Here is a 23,050-nt window from a genome sequence, read left to right as displayed (position 1 = left end):
TGATTAACAACTTCAAAGGCAATTTTCTCAATATTTCGATTGTTTTGCACACTCAAATTCCTGAGTTTTAAACGGTTAGTCTCAACCAAATATTGTCCTATTCTAACAACTCACAGCTCAATAGAAAGTTTATTTATCCAGCTTTCAAATTATGTAAAAATCTCAATTTCGAAAAATTGACCCATAAGACTGGTTTTGTTGTCCAGGGTCACATTTGAGATGCATCAGATGACTGAGAAGTGTGAAGAGTGAAGCACAGTTATAAATAAAATGAGATGGACAGGTATCAGAAATATCTTTCATTTCATCTGAAGAATAAATAAAAAGTAAATTTAGCAAAAATGGTCAAAAAGTTTGAGACTGTGAAATGTTTGGGTAATTTGCATTATAGATTTACTAGTCGGTGTCATTAGACGGATTAAAAGTGATGATAGAGATATATTGTCATCATTCACATGCCCTACTGGGCAAAGCCCTTGGAGTTTAGACCTTGGTGTACACAGGGCATTTGCGTGGCATTATGTAGACGTTCGAAGTGCACTCGGCAAAGGGAGTGATGTAATTTCCTCATTATCTTCAGCTAGCATGGTGTCCGTCAGCAGATGTCGCTGGTAGGCTAGTTGTGTATAGGTTTTTTTTTAATAGTTTATTACTTAAATGTTGTATGTCTGTACTATGTAGCACTGTGGTTCTGTGAGGCACGACTTTTCGTTCCACTGTATGTCCCCACATGTAGCGGAATGACAATAAAGCTCAACTTGTAACTTGTTTTAATTGCATAACTTAAGCATAAAACCTAACTGTTTGTAAATAAAAAAATATTAAAAAATATGCTATATAATAAATATATAAACTTATATATATAAAACTTTTTAAAATATGAAATGTATTGTTTATTTACCATTACACCCCATTATATACACAAAGCGTAAAGTGCTTCAAATATTCCTTTGATTTAACTTTTCCATCATATGAAATCCTACAAGCACATCTAGAGACTAAACACAAGCCATGATTGAGGTTAAAGGACGACAGGAAATTGTGTCCATTAACAGGGGCATTGCAACCCCAAATTTATTAACAAAATATTCAAAATACAGTCTTTATAGAGCTCTCTGTAGTCAGCTGTACAGTAACATTCATTTACAACAAAAATGTCATTAAAAAAGACCTTGAAGCTTATAGCAATAATATCAACAATCAATGTTGTTATATGGCAAAACAACACAATAATAATAATAATAATAGTTGTGTCCAAACAGGCAGAAGAAATCATACAAATGTAATACTCCAGTTATATCCCTTAATATAATACAGATTTGTCTCGGTTTGACTTTATACAGCTACGACTCAGTTTATGTACAAATGTATGTATTTGTATACAGAGCAACAACTATTAAACATTTGCATTCTATACAAAATGTACTTTCCAAAGAGCATGACGTAACTAGGAATGAAAATGCACATCTGGCATATAAATATATTATCCCCTGACAAGCAGAATTGATCTTGGTCACTATATACAACAACACGAGTAGCAAATCCAATCGCTAACAATGTACAGATCAGATGGAGGCCGGCGCTTAATCTTATTGCATAAAAAACTGCTCACGTCTACGATCGCACATTCAGTTGTGAAACAGACGACCACTAGCTCTAACAAACACTGTAAACAAATTGTAAGACTCTGTGTAAACACGTCCAATGCTGCGAGCATGCGTCACCACCCGACACTGTTCATGTGCATGTGATATTTCACTGCGGATAAGCTTTGTTCATCAACTTGAAAAAGCACTTAAGCCTGCTTTCCTACATGAAAAATAAAGATTATCAATAAAGTACCGTTAACATTGACATCTGAATGATGGAGCAGATTTCCACATCGTGTGAATCTTCCTTTGACACCTGTCTGAAACTGGATTGGTCTCAACATGATACAGACGGCTGAAATATAAGAGGGCTTGCTGACATCACACCACAAGTAAACGTTTTTCTTTGGAATAACATGCACTAATAAATTGTGCACAGTAAGACCAGGAATGTTCACAAACTGAAAAGTTTAGAAATTAGAAATCAGATAGGGTCAAAGTTGACTTTCCGTCTGGGGCTACTTCCTCCAGGCTCACACTGTCAGTTTTAATCACTGGTTAAACTCATTCACCATACACTGTTGTATTGGAGTGTTTGAAAGTTTTGCGTGAAATGAGGTACCAATGAAGACGCACAGATCTTCTGACGGCCACTGAAGGCATTCTTCTCCGAGCGAGTTTGTTGATGGTGAAGAATAGAATACAGATCAGTTCACATAAAACATGATAGCGGTGTACATCTGAAGAGTTCCTGCTCGAGTAAAACATGGATGGCTGTTGTTCAGATCAGTCTGTGATGCTGAGATGAACATCAGACGCCTGACTGAAGTCACACTGCAGACACCTGCTCATCTGAAAGAGATCCACAACAACAACATCCATCAATATAATGCGTCAACTGGGACTAAATCGCTTATAAAAAATATCATTTTCACACACGCATCATATTCATTTCTTTTTTTAAATACATGAAATCAATTTTGTGTTTTACTTTTTCATGAACTGTTTTCAGCAAAATAAAGTTTTAGCTTTTTTGCTTAGTTTTTAGTTGTCCGTTTGCATCCTCAATTGAATGAGACATTTAAACAGAAAATGAAATTACATTTATTTTTAAAACTATTATGTCTGATTACCTTTTATGTACAAATCATTTTTCTAATGAATGTGATTTTTGGTTTAAACCCTCTCACTGAATCATTTAGAGCAGCCACTGATTCACCGAATCAGTCAGATACTGTACGCATGGATTCATTATCAGTCAGTGACGCATGCACTCACAGAAACCGTCTGATGCGCGTTGACTCACTGAATCACTCAGACTTAATTCTGACTCACTGAAGTCATTTTACATTTACACATTTGGCAGACCTTTTTATCCAACGCGACTTACGTTGCATTATACTATACATTTGTTTCTGAGTATGTGTAATCCCTGGGATGAACCCATGACCTTGGTGTTGCTAACGCCACAATCTAACCACTGAGCTACAGGAAAAGCGAATATATGAAACTTTCAGTAATTACTGACGCTTTTCCACATAAAGATACATTCACAACAGACTTTCAGTACTTCTGTAAAAATAAACATCTATAGTTAACCAAGACCTAAAGTATGTAATATATTAAACACTTAAAGCAAGAGACGCGAGCGAAGCACAAGCACAGACTCAACAACGAGATTTCATCTGGATTCACAACACTGTCAGGAAAAACATGTTATGCCTGAATAAAAAAACATTTTGACTAAAGAAAATGAAAGCTATATTGTAACAATTTTGCATCGTTACGATCTTCATTTTCTTGATTGTTTTGGGGGTGAAATGCGAGGTTCCTCATGAGATCCAGTCACGTACCCTCCTCGCTATCACCGTGAGGAAGGAGAAGAACACTGGGCGGTCTGGACAGTGTCGGCTCAGCCAGGCTGTTTCGCAGCTTGCATCTCTGCAAGGCCACATTATAGTCGGGCGGCTTTATGTGGGCCGGCCGTAAAACTCCTCCTTCTTGTGCATGGGTGTCGGCCAGAGCCAGTCCCTGATAACCCGGCGGAGTGGGGGGCGGAGCTTTGAACCTGTCGTCTTTGCAGGGCGACGTTACACAGTACACTGGCAGGATCAGGTTGAAGGGACGTGACCGAGATAAAAAGGAACACAAAAGAAAGAAAACAAACACAAACAAACACAAACACAAGACAATTTAACAAACGGCTCACGAAAATAAAGAAGACATTGACTAAAAAAAATAAAGCAGCATGCAAGAGTCATGACCAAAGCAGATTTGCACTAGCCCTGATACAGCTTCTGTAGTTCTTCTGTTCGTTTGGAATATTGTACAGTGACAAGATGTGACTTTCCACAAACAGAATACAAAAGAGAGCTTTAAACTGGAACCTGAAAATATTTCTGCTTTGTCTGAATACAGTTGAACAAGATCTTCAAACAATATACAACAAATAAATTAAATGAGACGAGACTAGATGTTGGATCATTTCAGAAAGAGAGTTTGGGTCCACCGGCACATTTCTCATCTTATCCCTGAAAGTAGTGAAATCTGCTCGTATCATTTCCTACAAAACCTAATGGCACATGGGGCGGAGCCTCACCTATGAGTCCTTTCTCTGTACTGGACGTGATCGTTTTGTACGCGGGGTCATTGCTTTGGCTGTCAGAAGCCGCCGGATCTCCGGCTCTGCGTTTGATGGTGCCGTAAGCGCCCTCGTAGGTGTCAGACAGAGAGCTGGAGGATGTCCAGGACTGTCTGGAGTGACCAAGCTCAGAGCAGCTGTCCTCTGCCAGGCCCGGCACCTCGGCAATAGGCCCACACAGGGGCGTGTGGCGATGGTTGAGCAGGTCCAGAGCGCGCTGACCCGGAAGAGTCTGGAGGTTGTCGTGAGAGTTACTGGAGCAGGACGTCCAGCTCCCTCGGCCGCTGTCCGCCAGTTCAGAGGCCGGCAGCTCTTCAGTGCTGGTGGAGGAGGTAAACGTCGAGCCTCTCGTTACTGGATATCGGGCCAGAGATGAACTGAAAGATATGGTAGCAAAGACTATGAGTACATTGTTGAAGCGGGCGGACGGGTTGAGAGTCGATTTATAACGTCTGGGACCGTGTTTGAAAACCAATAAACCACATCAGCACATCTCAGACTACAAACCGCATCACTTTACAACCGGACACATAAACTGCAGCATGTCCGTCTAACAGATATTGAAGCTTACTAATGTTCCTGTGAAAGTCACTTAAACCGCGTCTGTTAAAAGGTTCACCTCCCTTAAAAAAGTGCTGACATGATTATGGACACAGAAGAGGTGTGATGATGTGTCACCTGGTGCCGGGGTGACAGCAGTCTGTGATGTTGCTGCTCTCCGGCGGGCAGGAAGCTGAAGCTGCGGTGAGCATGGAGTCTACGGAGCAGTTACTGACGATACTGGAGCGAGAAGAGATCTCGCTGGAGTCTGACAGATCCGATCTGCCGGCGGGCATGAGAGCGTAACCTATCAGAGATCAGACAGAGAGATGTGTCAGCGTCACAGAGTCTCTTCACAGGACATCACTGACGCGAACGCTGATAGACCAAACGTCACAAAAGCAACATCTGCCTTTTATTAGAACATCTATACACAAGCTTCACATGACATCATAACGCATACACATAACATCAAGGCAAACGATCACCAAAGCAACAATGAAAACCGTATCACTGTCTGAACTCTTAAACTGTTCCGAACTTCCTCTATAAAACACTGAACTGTTGTTACTCTAAACACACGTGAGAACACCACTGGAGATTTGGCCTAAATTTCTGAACAAACTATTCTTCAGTTCTCTCTGAGGGCTGTCTGTGTATTTGACTGTCTGTCACACAGTTTTTCGTCTCTTCTGTCTGTCTCTCTGCAGCGGCGCGGTGGACTGCGCACCGTCCTGTCTCACTGAACTGTCTGTCTGTGCAGAGCTGTCTCTGGATCTGAAGAGGCTGAAGGGGGATCTGAAGCGCTTGCGGGGGGGCTCTTCACATCTCTGTCTACTCTCCTCCTGTCTGCTCATCTGACAGGTCATCCTCAGGATGCGTTTCTGAAGGAAAGCCCCACCTATGCCGTAGGTGCGTCCTGTCGGCCCGCTGCCTGCCGCTCTGGTGCTAGCCTCGCTTGTGAGAGATGACGACGAACCCGACAGGTGCAGCTGACCGCTGTTCTGTTTAAGAGCTCCGCCCACTGTCAGAGAATTAAAGGAAGACTTTACTGAAAGCTCAAACACTAAAGACAACTTATAGGATGCAGGGGTATATGTGAATGTGTGTAATGTTAAATGTATTCCAATACTGTGAGTCAGTGAGAATACAGATTGGGTTTGTGGGATCCCACCTTTGCGAGGAGACCCCTGTGGGGAAACAGTGGGACTGGAGTGCAGGGAAGAGCCGGTGGACGGGCCCTCAGGTCTCCTCACACACGTGTCATCAGTGGAAGGAGCTGCTTTCTTCTGAGTATGAGGTGAGTTTGGACCTGAAGACAACAGAAATCTATTCAATAACAACATCATGACACTTCTGTTACTGTCATACAGTATATGAGCACATGAGATTTGTGTCTATCTATATATGATAATATGACCAATGTCATACGGTGAGAAACTTCTTTTCTATTGGTTTTAAGGTTGTTTTAATGGCTGTTCCAGAATAAATGTTTGTATTTATAATAATATGTTCTGTGCGTATTAATTTTGTATTTTTAAACACATACACATAAATGATTATATATTTAAGGGAAAAAAGGAAATTTAAATTATATATAAATATATACATGCAGATATTTCCTAAATATATGGGTCAAAGACAAAAAAGGGTTTAAGCATACAAACAATAAGTTTAATACTGCTTTAAATTGTTGTTGTTCAACAAAGTTTTCTGTTTAATTTAATTTAATTTAATTTAAAAAAAAAATTGTCACCCTGGACAACAAAACCAGTCTTAAATTGCACAGAACATTTTTAGAAATCGCCAAGCATACATTGTAGGGGTTAAAATTACCGAATTTTCTTTTCGCCAAAAATCTTTAGGATATTAAGTAAAGATCATGTTCCATGAAGATATTTTGTAAATTTCCTACAGTAAACGTATGGATGGCCTGCTACAGTACCTCAGATTAACATCTTCACAGGTGATTTTCTCAATATTTTGCTTTTTTGCACCCTCAGATTCCAGCTTTGTAAACACTAGTTGTCCTGCCAGATAATGTCCTATCCTAACAAACCATATATCAATAGAAAGCTTATTTTTTCCGATGATGTAAAATCTCAATTTCGAAAAATTTACCCTTAAGACTGGTTTTGTCGTCCAGGGTCACAAATATATTTATGACATATTAAAAGACCCAAATACTAATTAGTTGTAATTTAACTTTTTTTATTTGCCACTATCCTAAGTTTTGCCCATTAAAGTTTTTCTCATTTCAAGCACAATTAAATGTAACATGCTCCCTTATTTTTCTATATATTTTCATATGTACAAGTCAGAATAAGCATGTTGTTTTCAACCAAATTTTGACATTTAATTCTCCAAAAACTTTATGATTGAAACGATAAAGTAGACATTTTACTTACATTTAATGTGCTTTCTATGGACATAAAATCCCTTTTGTAAATTTATTTTAAAACGGACATCTTAACGTCTTTGGCCCACTTACATTTATGTGTTTATAAATACAAAATAATATGCACAGATATTATTTTAACACAAAATATTATTCTGGATGCGATTAACTGTGGCAGAGCCATAGGTTAATTATAACCCCTGTAGTAGTTAAAGAGAATATGAAACAGGAAATGATGAGATTGTGACGTACTGAATGCGGCGGCCAGGTCTTTAGCGATGCTCTTCTTGCGGAGAGGATACAGACTCACAGGAGGAACCTGAAGGACCTGAGAGACACGGTTCTGAGACTTGGCCGAAGACAGACCGGACCTCGTGGCCACAGGAGACATGTCGGATTTAGCGGAGCGCCGCTCGCTCAGGTTCTTAGATACTGCAGGAGATACACGCACAACATGAACGCTGGAAACTGAAGTGACACATCACAGGCACAATCAATGTGACGTCAAATCAAACAAGGCCAACTGAAACCCTAAAAGTCAATCCCAGCCCTTTCAGTAAATCGCCTGTTACTCTTCTCATCATAACCTTTATTTAGACTTTAGAAAGGCTGAAAATAGTGGTAAAAACAATGCCTGTCCATTTCCTAAGTGATAAAATTGTCCACCAGATGGCAGTACATAACCAAAAGTGTAGCATCACATAGAGTTTGTGAAGTGAGAAAACGCACGTGTGCTGTAGGCAGGTTCACACTGCAGAGACATGATCTGAAACTTCTCCTCGTCCGTCTCCACCTCCAGGTGTGCCAGGTACTGCTTCACCTTCCTGGCCATCTGAGCGTCCTCGTACAGCTTCTTAGCGTTTAGCAGCGAGCTGCGTCTCACGCGCTTCTTGTGGTTGCTCTGGACATCCAGCAGGTTTGAGTTGGTGCTGCCCTGACTCAGAGATCTGAAGAAGAGAGAGAGAGAAGCGAATGAGGAAAACTTGCTGGAACGCACGACAGTTACGCATGTTAGTTGACTGTTAAACACATCTCATATATGAGCACTCTGTCTACACTGAAAGCCACCTCAGATGTTCACTGACAACCGACCAATCAGCTGTGAGATCTGGACATTTTCCATAGTGAGTTTGGGAAGCAATGTTATGTGTTATATATGTCAGACACTCAGCAGTCATGCGACACATGTTCACCTGATGTTCATGAAGTGTTACATGACGTTTATTGCTTTATAAAAACTCATGGGCAGCAGGCAGGGTTCAGTCATGAGAGATGCACAGAAAGTTCATGACACATGCAGCAGACTTACCCTAAACTCTTCCATCTCTTCTTCCTGTAAGCAAAGCCCACGAGAGGCGGAAAGCAGGTTAACAGAAGAAGAGAGAGACACTCTCAGAAAGACCAGCACCAAAAACTGAAGGACATCATCCTACTCTACAGAGCTGTGTGTGTGTTGTGTGTACAGATGGGAGTGTGCGGCCGCACATCCATAACATTGAATCTCGTGGGTCATGTGATCAAACGCATCTATGAGCCTGGTTTAACAATGAGGACCCATTTGTAAACACAGAACCTTAGAAAGAAACGCATGCGTACAGAACCGAATTAAGCATCTTCACCTCTGTCTGAACATGAGCGCCGGGTCCATGTTGGCCGACGTCATGCGCACAACGTGTCGAATCTCTTTGGCGATCATTCGTAGCTTCTCAAAATTCACCAGGCCGTCCACACTGGAGTCGTTCCCTAAGCGAGAGGAAAACATGTCAATCGACAGACCAAGACACTAATTCAAGCAATTGCCAAAAGGGGCATGAGAGAGGGGGAGGTCCTGACCCTCATGTAGGAAGGTGAGATCTTTCTTCACCACAGGAAACAGAGGAATGATGGGCGGCTGGACGCTCTGACTGCTCAGGATGTTGCGGTACTTGGCCATGTTGCGTGACGGGTCAAAGATGTCTTGAAGATCCCGGAAGAGTTTCTCGTACTTACTGGGCAGTTTCTCCCACGTGCTCCTCAACCGAGCGACCGGGGCCAGGTTAAGACCACTGAAACCAAGCGAACCGTCACACGTCAGATATCCCACGTCATCCCATCTCAGATATCTGTTGGACTTAAGAGACGCACTCACCTGATGATGGCGAACATGGAGTTGAAGTTCTTACACTCGCGGCAGTGCAGGGCAATCTTGATAAAGTGTTTGATGGTCTTCATGCGTTTGAGTGTGTTGGGCTCGCCAAGGATCTCGGTGGCCACCCAGAAGGTCTCCTGGTTGATGATGTCCTCGAACTGCTTCAGACGGTTGCTGCCGCCTCCGCCGGGGTCCAGCTTGTACAGGTTGTCCACGTACTCGGTGGACTCTATGTTACGGAAGAGGCCAAAGTCTCTCATGGAGAGCTGTGTGGCGACCTCCACCGTGCTGAGCTGAAGAAGGCCGATCTGACTTTCCCTCAGCAGCTCCTGAGCATCTTCATCAGAGCACAGCGTCTCCGTCTCCATGTTGTTCTTCAGGTAGTACCTTTGAAGAAAATGTCATCTTTGTCAGCGGATCACCATCATGATGTTACTTGGGCTAATTCGTGTCAAAGGGTCTCTCACCTGCCGTTGAGCTGGATGCGGTCGGCCAGTTTGGAGAGCTGGTCGGGCAATCGGCGTTGCTTGATGACTCCTTCAGGACTTACGGAGACCTCGCAGAGCGAGTATGTATCGGAGGCGGCGATGAGACCAAACTCATGGACGACGTGCGACACAACGTCTTTGGCTGTGGTGTCTTTACTGATGATGATGTAGCAGCTCTGCTGGTCCGCCTTGAACACGCGGATCACCTGATCTGGAATGTCTGATAGCAGAAGAGTTGAACATTACTGACCTCCTCAAACACACAAGACAGCACATGATGTCTATAAACTCAAGAGAAATGAAAGGGCAGGTCATGCACATACACAGGGATGCAGTCATTCATGAGGTTAATAGTGAGTCTGGAGTGATACATGAACAAGCACTAAAGTGTCTGCTTGCCATTACACTCCGTCGTCCTCCACGGTTCTGAGAGTTTGTGCTTAAAGACTCATCGAGACTCAATCTGTCCGATCGGATGCTGGGTCAAGATCCTAACTCAATGGTTATGAGACTAAAGAGTTATTTATGAAACGTGACTGAAAGAATATCAAATCTCTTGAACAACGTGAGGCTAAAGGACTGAGTGATGCTAGGAGTATGGACAATACACACTGATTACTGATGTCATGTTAATACTACAAATATGATAATATTGAAAACAACATCAGCATCTGATGGACACTTCAGAATGGTAAGTACCTATTTGACAGTTTAATAACAGCATTAATGCTTTATTTATTTATTATTATTATTTTTTATTTAAATCGCAATATTTTCCCATTATAGTAGTGACGTAAATATCTGACAGTGGGACAACCCTATAGAATCAGGAATAACTACAAACCAAGTAAAATAGACAAAATAACCAAATCTAACAATGCTTTTAACTTGAATTGAACCCATTCTCCTTGAAAAGAGTCTAGCAAATCCCTTCGGATGATTCAATCGTACTGATGGTGTACAAAACTACTGCGATGAAGCAGAAACTCGTTCAATTCATTTGATGGTACAAACAACCCCATAGATAATAATAATAATGTGAGTAAACTTTGTACGTTAATGAGAAAATGCTTTATTTCCAGTGTTGGGTAAGTTACTCTGGAAAAAGTAATTAATTACTAGTTACTAATTACATATTCAATAGTGTAATTAGATTACTGTAGAAATTACTCTCTCCAAAAGCTATTTAGTTACTTATAAGTAATTACTTTCTATATCCTACGTCAACCTTGATTAGTTAAGTGATTCAAGGATAGACATGAAACGACTTTTTAATTCATTCAAACAAATCATAAAAAACTACAGAAAATAATATTTTGTGGGAATTATACAATAAAACACAGGTTTTGAAGTTAGACTTTAAATTTTGATGTCAATTCAACTATTGCACACATAGATTACGCACAGTAATTCGTTTTATTACATCAAAAGTAACTGCAATTAAATTACAGTAGTAATTAGTAGTAGGAGTAATCCCTTACTTTACTTTTTTAAGGGGAAAAGTAATTCAATTACAGTAATTAATTACTTAGTAACCAGATACACACAACACAGTTTTTTCATTGATAACCTAATAAGTGTTTTTCAAAGTCAGACTGATACAGACCACTGCAGAGCTGGTAAACTGTAACTCATTTAAGAAATGATTGATAACACTTTACAGACAGTGTTTTTGTGAAAGTTTTTAAGCATGCAACGTACATCATGCCACAAAGCATACCACATGACAATGAGTAACAGTATGATATGAAACAGAAAGAGAGTCGAGACTGACTGTCTGAGCAGATGATGAAGCTGTACTTACAGTAGAAACTGGCCACTGGGTGAGGCAGAGGAAGAGAGCGAGAGAAAGAGAGAGAGAGAGTAAAGACATGACAATCGAAGGAGAAAATCTGATCAGCTGCTGGATGTGTGAACGAGCGCTCATTTAAGTGTGTTGTGATGTTTCACCTGATGGGTTGGTGAAGTCCAGAGCACTGGCGGCAGGATGGAGCAGGTCCGGGCTGCTGGACGACAGGCTGCCGGGGATGGGCATTATCGCCACGCTGTGACGGCACTGTTTAGTGCCCACGACACTGTCATCCTGAGACTGAGCCATACCAGAATCACTGCCAATGCAAATTTTAAAATTGGGTTTTAAAAAGCGCCATTTTTTGAAAACGATACCGATACTTGACAGATGTGTAATGTGGCACACATTACACTGCATTTTTGTCTTTTTCACTGATCTACGTGAATGAGGATCATTTTCTGTAGACAAAACTTCAAAAACGAACATTATTGTCATGTAAACATACTCTACCTGTGCATTTTTTTTATTTTCACACTTGATTTGTTGATCCAAACAGAAGTTTGCATCAACGTCATAAATATGAGATATATTCATGAGATATTATTTTAATGGTTTTGCTTCAGGGCTCAAATATTGTGTTGACCCAAACTTGTCTACTATTGTACATGAGAATGTGATGTGTATTATGACAGTTTTGGTTTCTATTGGAATAATTGAGCACACAATGGGAAGCACCAGCTATTTCTTTTGGAAACTGTTCCTTTGGCCAGCTTTCATCACATGACAGATGAATTTATGCCAAAATACAGTAGAGATGAATTGGACTTGCAGCCTTTGATGTCGACAACAAATGATATGAGAAACACTGCGCGTACACACACACACACAGGATAATGTGAGCCAAAGTGCTGTCTTCCTCTCAGAGAACCAGAGTCTGATCTCTTCATCCTGATAGAGAAGCAGCAGATCAGACCAGCGTCCACATGATCACAAATCAATTAAAGACACATGAGAAAATTTAATGGACATGGATGTTAGGTTAGTATGAATGCATGAGAAGGAGACTGTCCTGCACAAAATCTCTCAAATACAGAACATTTAATTTGGCCGTATATTCCAGAGAGCGTTTTCATTCCACACATGACTGAATGACTTCTCTGGATTGGTTTGAGTTCTAACTGATGCCTACAGCTATGTTCAGAAAGCATGCTTGTGCAGGTACATGATGTCACACAGGAACTGGAAGCGAGAATGAATGATTTTCATACAGGGCGGATCAGGTGAAAGAACATTTACACAGCAAATGAACATAAAGAGATACAAGATGATATTAAAACAAACTGAAACCACAAACAACGCTTCACACTCAAACTATGATCATGAGAAATATCCCTTTGGCTCGAGATGCTGGGCGGGAAAGAGAAGTGAAGTGAGAGAGAGATGTGCGGGTGTCTCTTACCCAAACAGTCCCCTGTGCGAGTGAAGCAGCAAAAACAGAAGAACAGTGACGTGAACCGACAGAAGCAAACAAACACGCAAACAAAAGCCTTACACACAAACACACACACACTATGCAGAGCTATCGGTGATATCGATTGTTTATGGTAAAATCAATCCTAAGTACAGTAGGTGATATCACATGAAGTAACATCCTGGACAGTGTACTTGTTTTGTTTGTCCAAACCAGCCTTCGTTTCCTCATGCACTCGTAAGAGTGATTCTCAGACGCGTTATCATTTTAAAGTTGAGAAGTCAGTTCCACGTTGTCAAATGTAATATTGTCCTCACCTGAAGGGTTTAGGTGGCAGAATGCTGAATCTGGTCTTCTCCAGCATCTTGCGGATCTTGTTGCGTCCTCCGGACACCGTGTTAGCCTTCATCTTCCTGTGACTCTTGCTATCGGTGGGAAACTCCATGTCTCCAGGCAGCTCAGCGATGGAGAAGCGATTGCTCTTCTTCTCTTGAATCTTCGGGATGTGCGGAGCACCGTTCTTCTTCTCATTCTTCAAGCGACTCTGAAGCTCTTTGAAAACTACAAGAGACGTAATGTTATTATCAAATCATTGATCTCACAACAACAAAGCGCACTGGTCACATATCCTAACAACTCATTTTTAAATCCCAAATGTTTAACTCAGCATTTATTTAGGCAAACCTACATTACATAACCAACTACTCTCGAATAACAGATCTGATTGCAAATCCCACTGTTTTTAAAGTTTTGCATTCACAATGATTCATTCAAATAAAATCTTTTTTAATTATGTAACTACGGTCAGGTCCATAAATATTGGGACATCAACACAATTCTAACATTTTTGTCTCTATACACCATCACTATGGATTTCAAATGAAACGAACAAGATGTGCTTTAACTGCAGACTGTCAGCTTTAATTTGAGGGTATTTACATCCAAATCAGGTGAACGGTGTAGGAACTACAACAGTTTGCATACGTGCGTCCCACTTGTTAAAGGACCAAAAGTAATGGGACAGAATAATAATCATAAATCAAACTTTCACTTTTTAATACGTGGTTGCAAATCCTTTGCAGTCAATTACAGTCTGAAGTCTGGAACGCATAGACATCACCAGACGCTGGGTTTCATCCCTGGTGATGCTCTGCCAGGCCTCTACTGCAACCGTCTTCAGTTCCTGCTTGTTCTTGGGGCATTTCCCCTTCAGTTTTGTCTTCAGCAAGTGAAATGCATGCTCAATCGGATTCAGGTCAGGTGATTGACTTGGCCATTGCATAACAGTCCACTCCTTTCCCTTCAAAAACTCTTTGGTTGCTTTTGCAGTCTGCTTTGGGTCATAGTCCATCTGCACTGTGAAGCGCCGTCCAATGAGTTCTGAAGCATTTGGCTGAATATAAGCAGATGATATTGCCCGAAACACTTCAGAATTCATCCTGCTGCTTTTGTCAGCAGTCACATCATCAATGAATACAAGAGAACCAGTTCCACTGGCAGCCATACATGCCCACGCCATGACACTACCACCAACATGCTTCACTGATGAGGTGGTATGCTTAGGATCATGAGCAGTTAATTTCCTTCTCCATACTCTTCTCTTCTCATCACTCTGGTACAAGTTGATCTTGGTCTCATCTGTCCATAGGATGTTGTTCCAGAACTGTGAAGGCTTTTTAGATGTCGTTTGGCAAACTCTAATCTGGCCTTCCTGTGTTTGAGGCTCACCAATGGTTAACATCTTGTGGTGAACCCTCTGTATTCACTCTGGTGAAGTCTTCTCTTGATTGTTGACTTTGATACACATTCACCTACCCCCTGGAGAGTGTTCTTGATCTGGCCACTGTTGTGAAGGGTGTTTTCTTCACCAGGAAAAGAATTCCTCGGTCATCCACCACAGTTGTTTTCCGTGGTCTTTCGGATCTTTTGGTGTTGCTGAGCTCACCGGTGCGTTCCTTCTTTTTAAGAATGTACCAAAAAGATGTTTTGGCCACGCCTAATGTTTCTGCTATCTCTCTGATGGGTTTGTTTTGTTTTGTCAGCCTAATGATGGCTTGCTTCACTGATAGTGACAGCTCTTTGGATCTCATCTTGACAGTTGACAGCAACAGATTCCAAATGCAAATAGCACTCTTGAAAAGAACTCTGGACCTTTTATCTGCTCATTGTAATTGGGATAGTGAGGGAATAACACACACCTGGCCATGGAACAGCTGAGAAGCCAATTGTCCCATTACTTTTGGTCCTTTAACAAGTGGGACGCACATATGCAAACTGTTCTAATTCCTACACCGTTCACCTGATTTGGATGTAAATACCCTCAAATTAAAGCTGATAGTCTGCAGTTAAAGCACATCTTGTTCGTTTCATTTGAAATCCATTGTGATGGTGTATAGAGCCAAAAATGTTAGAATTGTGTCGATGTCCCAATATTTATCGACCTGACTGTATTTCATTTATGTATTAACCCCCTTATATGTTTATTGTTTAGGTTTCTTTCCGTCTTTCTTCAGCCATTATTTTACTGTGAACTATTTGACTTCATAGACTCCCATTGTCTACAACAAAATGTGACTCAGTCTATGAAAACCAGGCTGAAGTCATTTTTCATTTTTCATGATTATATTTTGGTTTCATTTTATTGTTTTTGACATTAAATCTCCCTTCGTAATATTAAGAACATCTGTGAAATATTACCTCGGTATCTTTAATGTAGACTGAGGAAGGTCATATCAAAACATTTTTAATTAGTAAAATTAAGGACTGAAATCAAACTTAATGCTCCTAATATAATATAATGTGATATCATTTAATATAATATATTTAGATAAATAACCAAACATTGAAAATCATCTTGACTTTTAAGTGCTTTTTAATGTTTGGAATCCTTTTTATATTTGAAGTCATCTTGAGGTTAAGAACCATAATGTCATGACATACCAAAGATGTTGGTCTTGACGGTGAGAGAGAGGTGTGTGTTGTTCTTCAGGAAGTCCATTGCTTTGGAGTACGAGATGTTCTCAAAGTTCTGTCCGTTGATCTCCATGATCTGAGTAACGGGTAACAGGAGCAGATGAGTTTATATTGAAATATGGAGATGACAGATGTGGTTTAGAGTGGGAGGGGTACCTGATCTCCACGCTTGAGTCCCGCCTCTGCCGCTTTACTCCCCACCTCGACGGCCTCGATGAAGATGCCGAAGCCTCTCTCACTGCCGCCCTGAATCGCGAAGAGCAGCGCAGACTCTCTGGACGCCTTTTGAAGGGTGATCTGACGACACTTGGCTTTAGCGGCGCACGCGATGTTCAGCAGACGCAGGTGACCCTTCATTTTCTGACAAAAAGCATTAAAGGTGAATTACATCAAAGTGTGATAAATGTTGTGATTATGTGTGTAAAGTAAGGGAGTAATGTACAAGCAGCCGGTATCAAGTCTTGTCTCACACTAAAGGGGCTTAGGGATAACAGCCGACTGCTTCTACAATGTCCCGCTTATTGGTTACTTGCCACATGAGAGAAATACTGGACACGAAATGTGAATTTGAAATATTTTATTAGCGGATTCAGAACTTACTTTCGTTTACTTTCGGTTTTAAGGTAAGAAACGACGTTCAGATGTCACGACCAGGCAATTTGGTTTAATCATTTGTAAATATAATGTCATGTATGTTATTAAAAGACATTATTACATTGAATTTGACAAAAACCCTGTCAAAATGATTTGCTGCATCAGGGTTACCGTGTGTTAACATGTAAAGCAACCTAAAAACATATACTGTAAAAATGACTTTTGAAATGGCCATCACATCCCACTCTGCATGCAGTAGACTAAGTTACAGTTGTGTTGTTTAGTCTGATGAAACTCACAGAGGAATCCAGTAACTTCTCAAAGTCCTCCAGGAACTGAGTCATGACAGGATCTCCTTCAAAATCATTGAAATGATTGTTCACCCACAACAACACGATCCTCGTCACCTGAAGTGAAGATTTCAACCATTAGAATGGAAAACTACAAAAAGAAACACATAGGAATACACACACACACACACACACTGACCGTGTCTCTGAGACTGTCCACTTTGAACCATTCCAGAAGTTTCTTGCCCACTTCCATGGGGCTGGAGAGGAATGTGCGGTATGTGAGCAGAAAGTCCTCGATGTAAGTGGGGTCCACGACTGACGGCTCCTCCACCAGATGCATGATGAGACGCTCAGGTGTGCCCTGACACACACACACACACACACACACACATGTCTTAGAGTTAACACTAATGAAAGCAATGGAGCAGAAGACATTATCTGTCTTTATCTCTGTCACACATCGTTGTTTCATGTCATTATTTCAGAAGTGCTGCAGGTACTGTCGGGAAAGCGGTGATGAGCAACACTGATGCTCGCCTTAACAGACACCAATCCTGTCAACACAATGAGATGAAGGCCGTGACAAGAAACAACACGTGACCTTCTGCTACAGTAAATCAAACATCACATGTCTTACAGAAAGAGGCGTTAGGGTGAAGGGGATCAGAAACCAACATGAGCCCTCTGAAACAGTTTAACACTGAAGTGAAAGGTGAAGACACACATCACAAATACAGCACAGACAAACACCACGACACAAAAGATTCAAAGTCAAGAAGTATACAAAACAATGATTTCTTTCAAAGACTATATTGTGCGTTACATCAGAGAAAGGGCTTCGGTGCTATCATTTATAATTTGACCCTACCGCTGTAACTTATGACAACAATACCTGTTATATTTATGTGTGAACACACAGTAACCATCTGTCTGTTGGTTTATGTTAACCATCAGCCATCGTGCCATCTGCGACATCAGCCAGTGAGGAAGTGGTTCAGTGACAGAGCAAATAAACGGAGTCGTCCTCACCTTGATGACGACGTGTCCCTTCCTGGTGCCGCTGCGGTCCAGCTCTCTGTGCTCCTTCACCATGACGATCTCACCCTCCTCCTCCACTTTATGTGTGTTCTTCTCCACGTGGTTGAGGATACGACAGTAGTCCTCCTGAGCGATGCACACGAACTGATCCACAACAACATGAGGAAGAGCGATTAACTTACAGTACAGCAGAACATTAGCCCGCACCAAACACGGCAGCGGTGCCGGCTCATGACACATGAATAAATGTGTTGGCTGTGATGTGTGCAGAGTTAGTCTGTGCTATAAGGAATCAGAAGTGACGCTGTTGTATTAAGAGGTGTTTATATGTGAGGGCCCTGCACTGTCAGACAGCTCGGTTCCTTTAATCATCACAACGCTCAATCTGTCACATGATTGGCTAGAATCAGCCAGCATTGAGTTGGGAATGTTGACAGATGTGTTATTAAACTCACGGTTGAATGCAGTGAACGTGGTTCTAAACCTCTCTATACTGTATATGACAGAGAGTGTGTGAGAGCGTCGGGCATCACCTGGCAGTCGTCTCCTCTGGTGCGCACCACACCGTTCATGAACTGTTTGTCTAAAGACGGCGTGATGCCGAAACTGTTCCCCATACACAGGATCTCTGAGCGACCGTCTCCATAGGTAATCTCCACAGCACCATTGAGGATCACGTACCACAAATCCAACTACAAACACACAATGTGTAACATTTTACAAAATCCATGGGTACACCGTCTCGCTCTCACAAGCACATTCCTTTTAATATGCTAGTCAGGATATTACATAGACTTTCGTCGATTTTATATCAGGATAATGACATTCTGTCCTCTAACCCCACCCCTAAACTTAACCAGCCCACAAAAAAATATGTCTGAGTCACTAATAGTATGCAAAAAAAATGGTAGGCGAGAAATACCCGGATGGTCTACTGCTTCCGCATATTCGTGAGTGTGAATAGGATGGATACTTCTCTATTCCATAATGCCACGGGAGCTAAGCAACGGCCAAATTTCAAAAGCAAATCAGATAAAAATAGCGTGAAACTTTGAGTCGCGAATGTGCGCTTTTAATCTAAGTGCCAATAAATACATTTCTCAACTAAATTATGTTTTCATCAACGATTACGTTCAGGTTAATATGTAACAGGTCAGAGAGCATACTGGTCACATGGCCATTAAACATGGAGGAAGCAGTAAGTCCGAAATGTGTTCATACTACTCCCACTTACTAGAACGTACTGTTTAAAGGGTCGATAGATAGGTACTTATTTTAATTGAGTATGTACTGTCACAGTATGCGACATGGGATGCAGGGCATGTTTTAACCAGGCCCGGTTTGTGCCACATGCAAAAGGGTGGACTAGCAGATATCCTGGGTGGGCATTTACCACACACAGTCTATAGCCGCAAAAAAAGTAAGAGACCATTTTTAAAAGTTGTCTTTTTCTGATAAGATTGTGTTTTGGTAAAATTATCATTTTTGTTTATTTCTTTGAACTTCTGACTTTCATATGAAAATGTTTTTTTTTTGTTGCAAAAAATGAACAAAATGGGTCAAAAGAACAGAAAAGACGATCTGCGTTTTTAAAACAGATACATCGCAAAAAAAATGAAACAAGTTCATATTTAGTTTTAAGCAACACAAAACTAATGTTTGTAAATGTAAAAGTATTGTGAATTGCTGACTGCCACTCTTTAAGGTTTGCTTTTGTTGGAATTCAAATTTAAATGATCTATGATGTTATAAATATATAAAACAAGCGTTCATTACAGAAGACTGAGAGATTAAAACAAAAATAATTATTATTTTTTATTGCCTTTTATATAGTAATTGTGTGCGTTCATTTTAATGATGTTTTTCGCATGTGAACTGGACATAAATAGAAGCATATAAAGTGGGCTGGGAACAATCCCCATCACTGAACGATCACTGACTTCTGTTGTTGAATTTCACAAAATGCCTGTTTTAATGAATGAATCTAATTACACTGCACAATGAACTCTACATCATTTCTGCAGTTTGTTTATGAGGTCCGTGAGCGTGCCAAAACAAAACTATTTTCCACAGTGTTTCGTTACCATCTGCAGCATGAATTGGGGTGTTTGAGATGGAGGGAGACAGATTTATTTCTAAAGTGGGAGCTTCGTAAGATGGAGCTTTCAGTCATTACTGATGGTCAACAGGTAAAAATCAAGCCTAGTTTGTTAACAACACAAAATAAGACTGCAAAAGCTCCTGTTATAATAAATGAATCAGACTCTACTGCACAATTACTTTTACATGCTGTTTATAATAAACTCAAAGCAAGCGTGCAGTGCGCCTAAAATTCATTAGTATTTTGCTTCCACCATAGCATGTAGCATGCTTCTCTGTTACAAACAAAAGCCGATCTGTGAGTGAAGAGTGGCGTTGCTTCCAGCCAATAGAAAAATGTATTGTTATTTTTCCATTCTCATTGGGTGGGCAAGACAGACGCTTAGGTTGGCTCAGCCCACCCCTGCCCATGCATAGAAACGGCCCTGGTTTTCACCAGACATGAGGGGCGCGACAAAAACAAAGTGTGTGCACTAGCCATGCTTGTAAATCATACTTAACACTAGGAATTGAGTAACAAATTCATAAAAAATAATGATTCCATGAATTGATTGAAACAATAAAGATACATTGAAAAACACAAAATGTATATTTTTTACAACATAGAAAGTAGGGCTGGGTATAGGGCTGTCATGATCATGACATTTTGCTGACGATTAATTGTCTAATAAATGATTGCGATTATGGCGATTAACTGTCTGTTTTACGGCTTTTCTTAAAAGATTATTGATTTTTCTTGCCAGGCCCTAAGAGAAAGTCTGGATTCTTGAGTGAACTGTAAGGCATCCAACACTGAAAAAGAATGGGGTTATTTTAATTTGTGTTATTTTTGGAGTTTTTGGTCAGGTTTGTTTACCTCCTGTTTGTCCTGCAGTATGACGGTTCCTTCCTGTTCAAACACCTCAAACATCATGACCCGACACAACTCTCTCCTCACAGACATGGTCATGTTGGCAAACGCCGGCAGCTGATGCATGAACTCCAGCAGCTGCTCTGTACGGCACACAAACACACGAGCGAGAGACACGGGTGTCATACGTGTCTGATACATATTTACGACAACAAACATAAAATGAAACTGAATTACTGAATTACAGAGAATCATCAGCAATGAGTAGTTCATTCACTCATTCCCTCATAAACATTGTCATATGTTTTCCTTGTTTGAATCTTTACTTTTTTGAAGCAGGCTGGTTTGTCCCAAATTTAGTTTTTTTGATAGGAAGAACATGAACAGAATGCAAGAAGTTTTGTTAGCACAGAAACAGCCAGCGGGCACCATTCTGCTCTACAGACAGATTCATGGCTTTACCGATGTCATCGTCGGTCCGATCCACGGCATCCTTCTCCAGACACTCTCGCACCAGATCTCGAACCAGAAGAGCCTCAGAGGAGCGCTCAATGTCTTCATCTTCCTCCTCATCCTCAGAGTCCACAGGAGCTTCAGGAAGACCTGAGAGATCCACATCACCCATCTCACTCTCTGTGGCCTGTGGGTGACCAAACATCCACCATCACGGTTTCTCATAATGTTTCAGCAAATACAATGTTATGCATGAACTACCCTTATATTCAATATTAATGTGATGTAGGCTAACGTGAGCTTACAGCGGTGCTGTTTTCTGACATACAAGATGTGATTTTTGTGCTGCACAACTAGATTTACTCATTTAAATTCTGAATGCTAAAATCAAAGCCTGAACATTTGCATGATTTTCAGTCATTGGCTGTCTTTACAGTGCTGATGCAAAATAGTTTCAATTTTTTAAACCTGTGTGAGATGCAGCTATTTATAATGACATCATCCCCAAATAAGTTACAGTCCACTCAAGCGAAATGTCAGCGTCCACATGTTGACTCTTCAAGATGGAAAAAAGTTGTTCATCAATGCTGCTCTTTCAGAGTTTGATGGCTTTACAGCACTGAATAAATGTCAGGCTCCATAAAAGAAAGAGAAACGGGCAATACCTGATAGATGTCTGAAAGGCTGCTGCTCCCTGAGTCACTGGCAATGCTGCATCCTGATTGGCTGGCTGGCACATGGGGGCGGTCTGTCAGGTGCATCTTGCTGAGGTCACCAGGAAGCTGTTCAGACAAAACATGAAGACAGAAATGTGTACAAGTTTGCTTAAAATGTCAAGATATAACGATTCATTTACTGTGTGTACTTTCACAGAATATAGTGCTGCAGAAACACAATCACAACTACCACATGCAAATGATTTGATAAAACACATCCCAGAGAAGTATAACTCGTACGCCAACAAATCTACTGTATTTCTCACCCGTCTGAGAGAGAACATCTGACAGCTTAAATATTATTTGAAATGTTGCCTGGAGATGGAGGTGAGACACTAGAATTACTACAATGAAAAAGAAACTAAAATAATAATAAAAAATCACTCCATATAGCAATGTCGGAAAAAGTTAGCAAAATTGCTTAAAATTAAACTGAAAATAAGATGACAATACAAAAAACTATTTAATAAAAAACGTTATTGTGGTCCTGACTAAAAAAATGTTTGCTTAGTTTGTGACGTTTAGTGAATAAATCTAAAACGGGACACACTCAAAGCAGGCAGAATTCACGGTCATGCTTTTAATTATTGCCCACCCTGATCTCCAAACAGTCGAATCCTGCAATAAACACCAATAAATGTGATGTGCAGGCCAACTTTCTTCTGTTCTGATCATGTAAAACACTCTGTCATAACTCTCTGAGGTTCTTCAATCAGGTCAGAGAAGAGTTGAAATGAAGGCTGTATGAATCGTGACGTGTGGGCTCTTTCATCCTGTGAATGAGCCACAGTATTGGAGAGATGTGTAAAGGGCATGAATGATGTGTAAGGGTGGCAATAGGGCAAACAGAGAGCTGCTGCTAATTGGTGCAGTCGTACTGTGCTAATTCACAGCCCTGCCAGCTGTCCCCCCGGCCCAGGACCAATTAATGATGCCGGCAGATTAAATATGAATGCACGCTCTCTTTCTTCTGCCCTACGGACCAC

At 40.9% G+C, this 23,050-nt stretch overlaps 1 protein-coding gene across 8 annotated transcripts in view; it reads right to left on the bottom strand.

Annotated features, from left to right (window-relative positions):
* Positions 1 to 1,045: 1,045 nt before the first annotated feature.
* Positions 1,046 to 23,050, bottom strand: part of LOC130407702 (rap guanine nucleotide exchange factor 6-like) — a 60,307-nt gene continuing 38,302 nt past the window's right edge. For 5 of the 8 annotated variants that reach the window (XM_056730854.1, XM_056730856.1, XM_056730860.1 and 2 more), the window contains 25 exons: positions 22,014 to 22,130; positions 21,358 to 21,535; positions 20,902 to 21,038; positions 18,479 to 18,637; positions 17,937 to 18,089; positions 17,104 to 17,268; positions 16,914 to 17,021; positions 16,177 to 16,380; positions 15,988 to 16,096; positions 13,365 to 13,608; positions 11,735 to 11,892; positions 11,589 to 11,603; positions 9,764 to 10,004; positions 9,297 to 9,683; positions 9,002 to 9,213; positions 8,788 to 8,911; positions 8,478 to 8,501; positions 7,898 to 8,115; positions 7,421 to 7,600; positions 5,945 to 6,082; positions 5,672 to 5,794; positions 4,909 to 5,077; positions 4,189 to 4,607; positions 3,443 to 3,691; positions 1,046 to 2,441 (listed from right to left, as the gene is read on the bottom strand). In XM_056730854.1, the coding sequence (XP_056586832.1) occupies positions 2,419 to 2,441; positions 3,443 to 3,691; positions 4,189 to 4,607; positions 4,909 to 5,077; positions 5,672 to 5,794; positions 5,945 to 6,082; positions 7,421 to 7,600; positions 7,898 to 8,115; positions 8,478 to 8,501; positions 8,788 to 8,911; positions 9,002 to 9,213; positions 9,297 to 9,683; positions 9,764 to 10,004; positions 11,589 to 11,603; positions 11,735 to 11,892; positions 13,365 to 13,608; positions 15,988 to 16,096; positions 16,177 to 16,380; positions 16,914 to 17,021; positions 17,104 to 17,268; positions 17,937 to 18,089; positions 18,479 to 18,637; positions 20,902 to 21,038; positions 21,358 to 21,535; positions 22,014 to 22,130 (4,254 nt within the window). In that variant the 3' untranslated portion in view covers positions 1,046 to 2,418. The remainder of the gene's footprint in view (positions 2,442 to 3,442; positions 3,692 to 4,188; positions 4,608 to 4,908; positions 5,078 to 5,671; positions 5,795 to 5,944; positions 6,083 to 7,420; positions 7,601 to 7,897; positions 8,116 to 8,477; positions 8,502 to 8,787; positions 8,912 to 9,001; positions 9,214 to 9,296; positions 9,684 to 9,763; positions 10,005 to 11,588; positions 11,604 to 11,734; positions 11,893 to 13,364; positions 13,609 to 15,987; positions 16,097 to 16,176; positions 16,381 to 16,913; positions 17,022 to 17,103; positions 17,269 to 17,936; positions 18,090 to 18,478; positions 18,638 to 20,901; positions 21,039 to 21,357; positions 21,536 to 22,013; positions 22,131 to 23,050) is intronic. The other 3 variants (XM_056730858.1, XM_056730857.1, XM_056730855.1) reach the window with 3 other exon arrangements.

Source organism: Triplophysa dalaica, chromosome 19 (assembly GCF_015846415.1).
Source record: "Triplophysa dalaica isolate WHDGS20190420 chromosome 19, ASM1584641v1, whole genome shotgun sequence".
NCBI classification, from domain to species: Eukaryota; Metazoa; Chordata; class Actinopteri; order Cypriniformes; family Nemacheilidae; genus Triplophysa; species Triplophysa dalaica.
The sequence above is the reverse complement of the archived record's forward strand: the minus strand, read 5'-3'. Positions and strand labels throughout refer to the sequence as shown.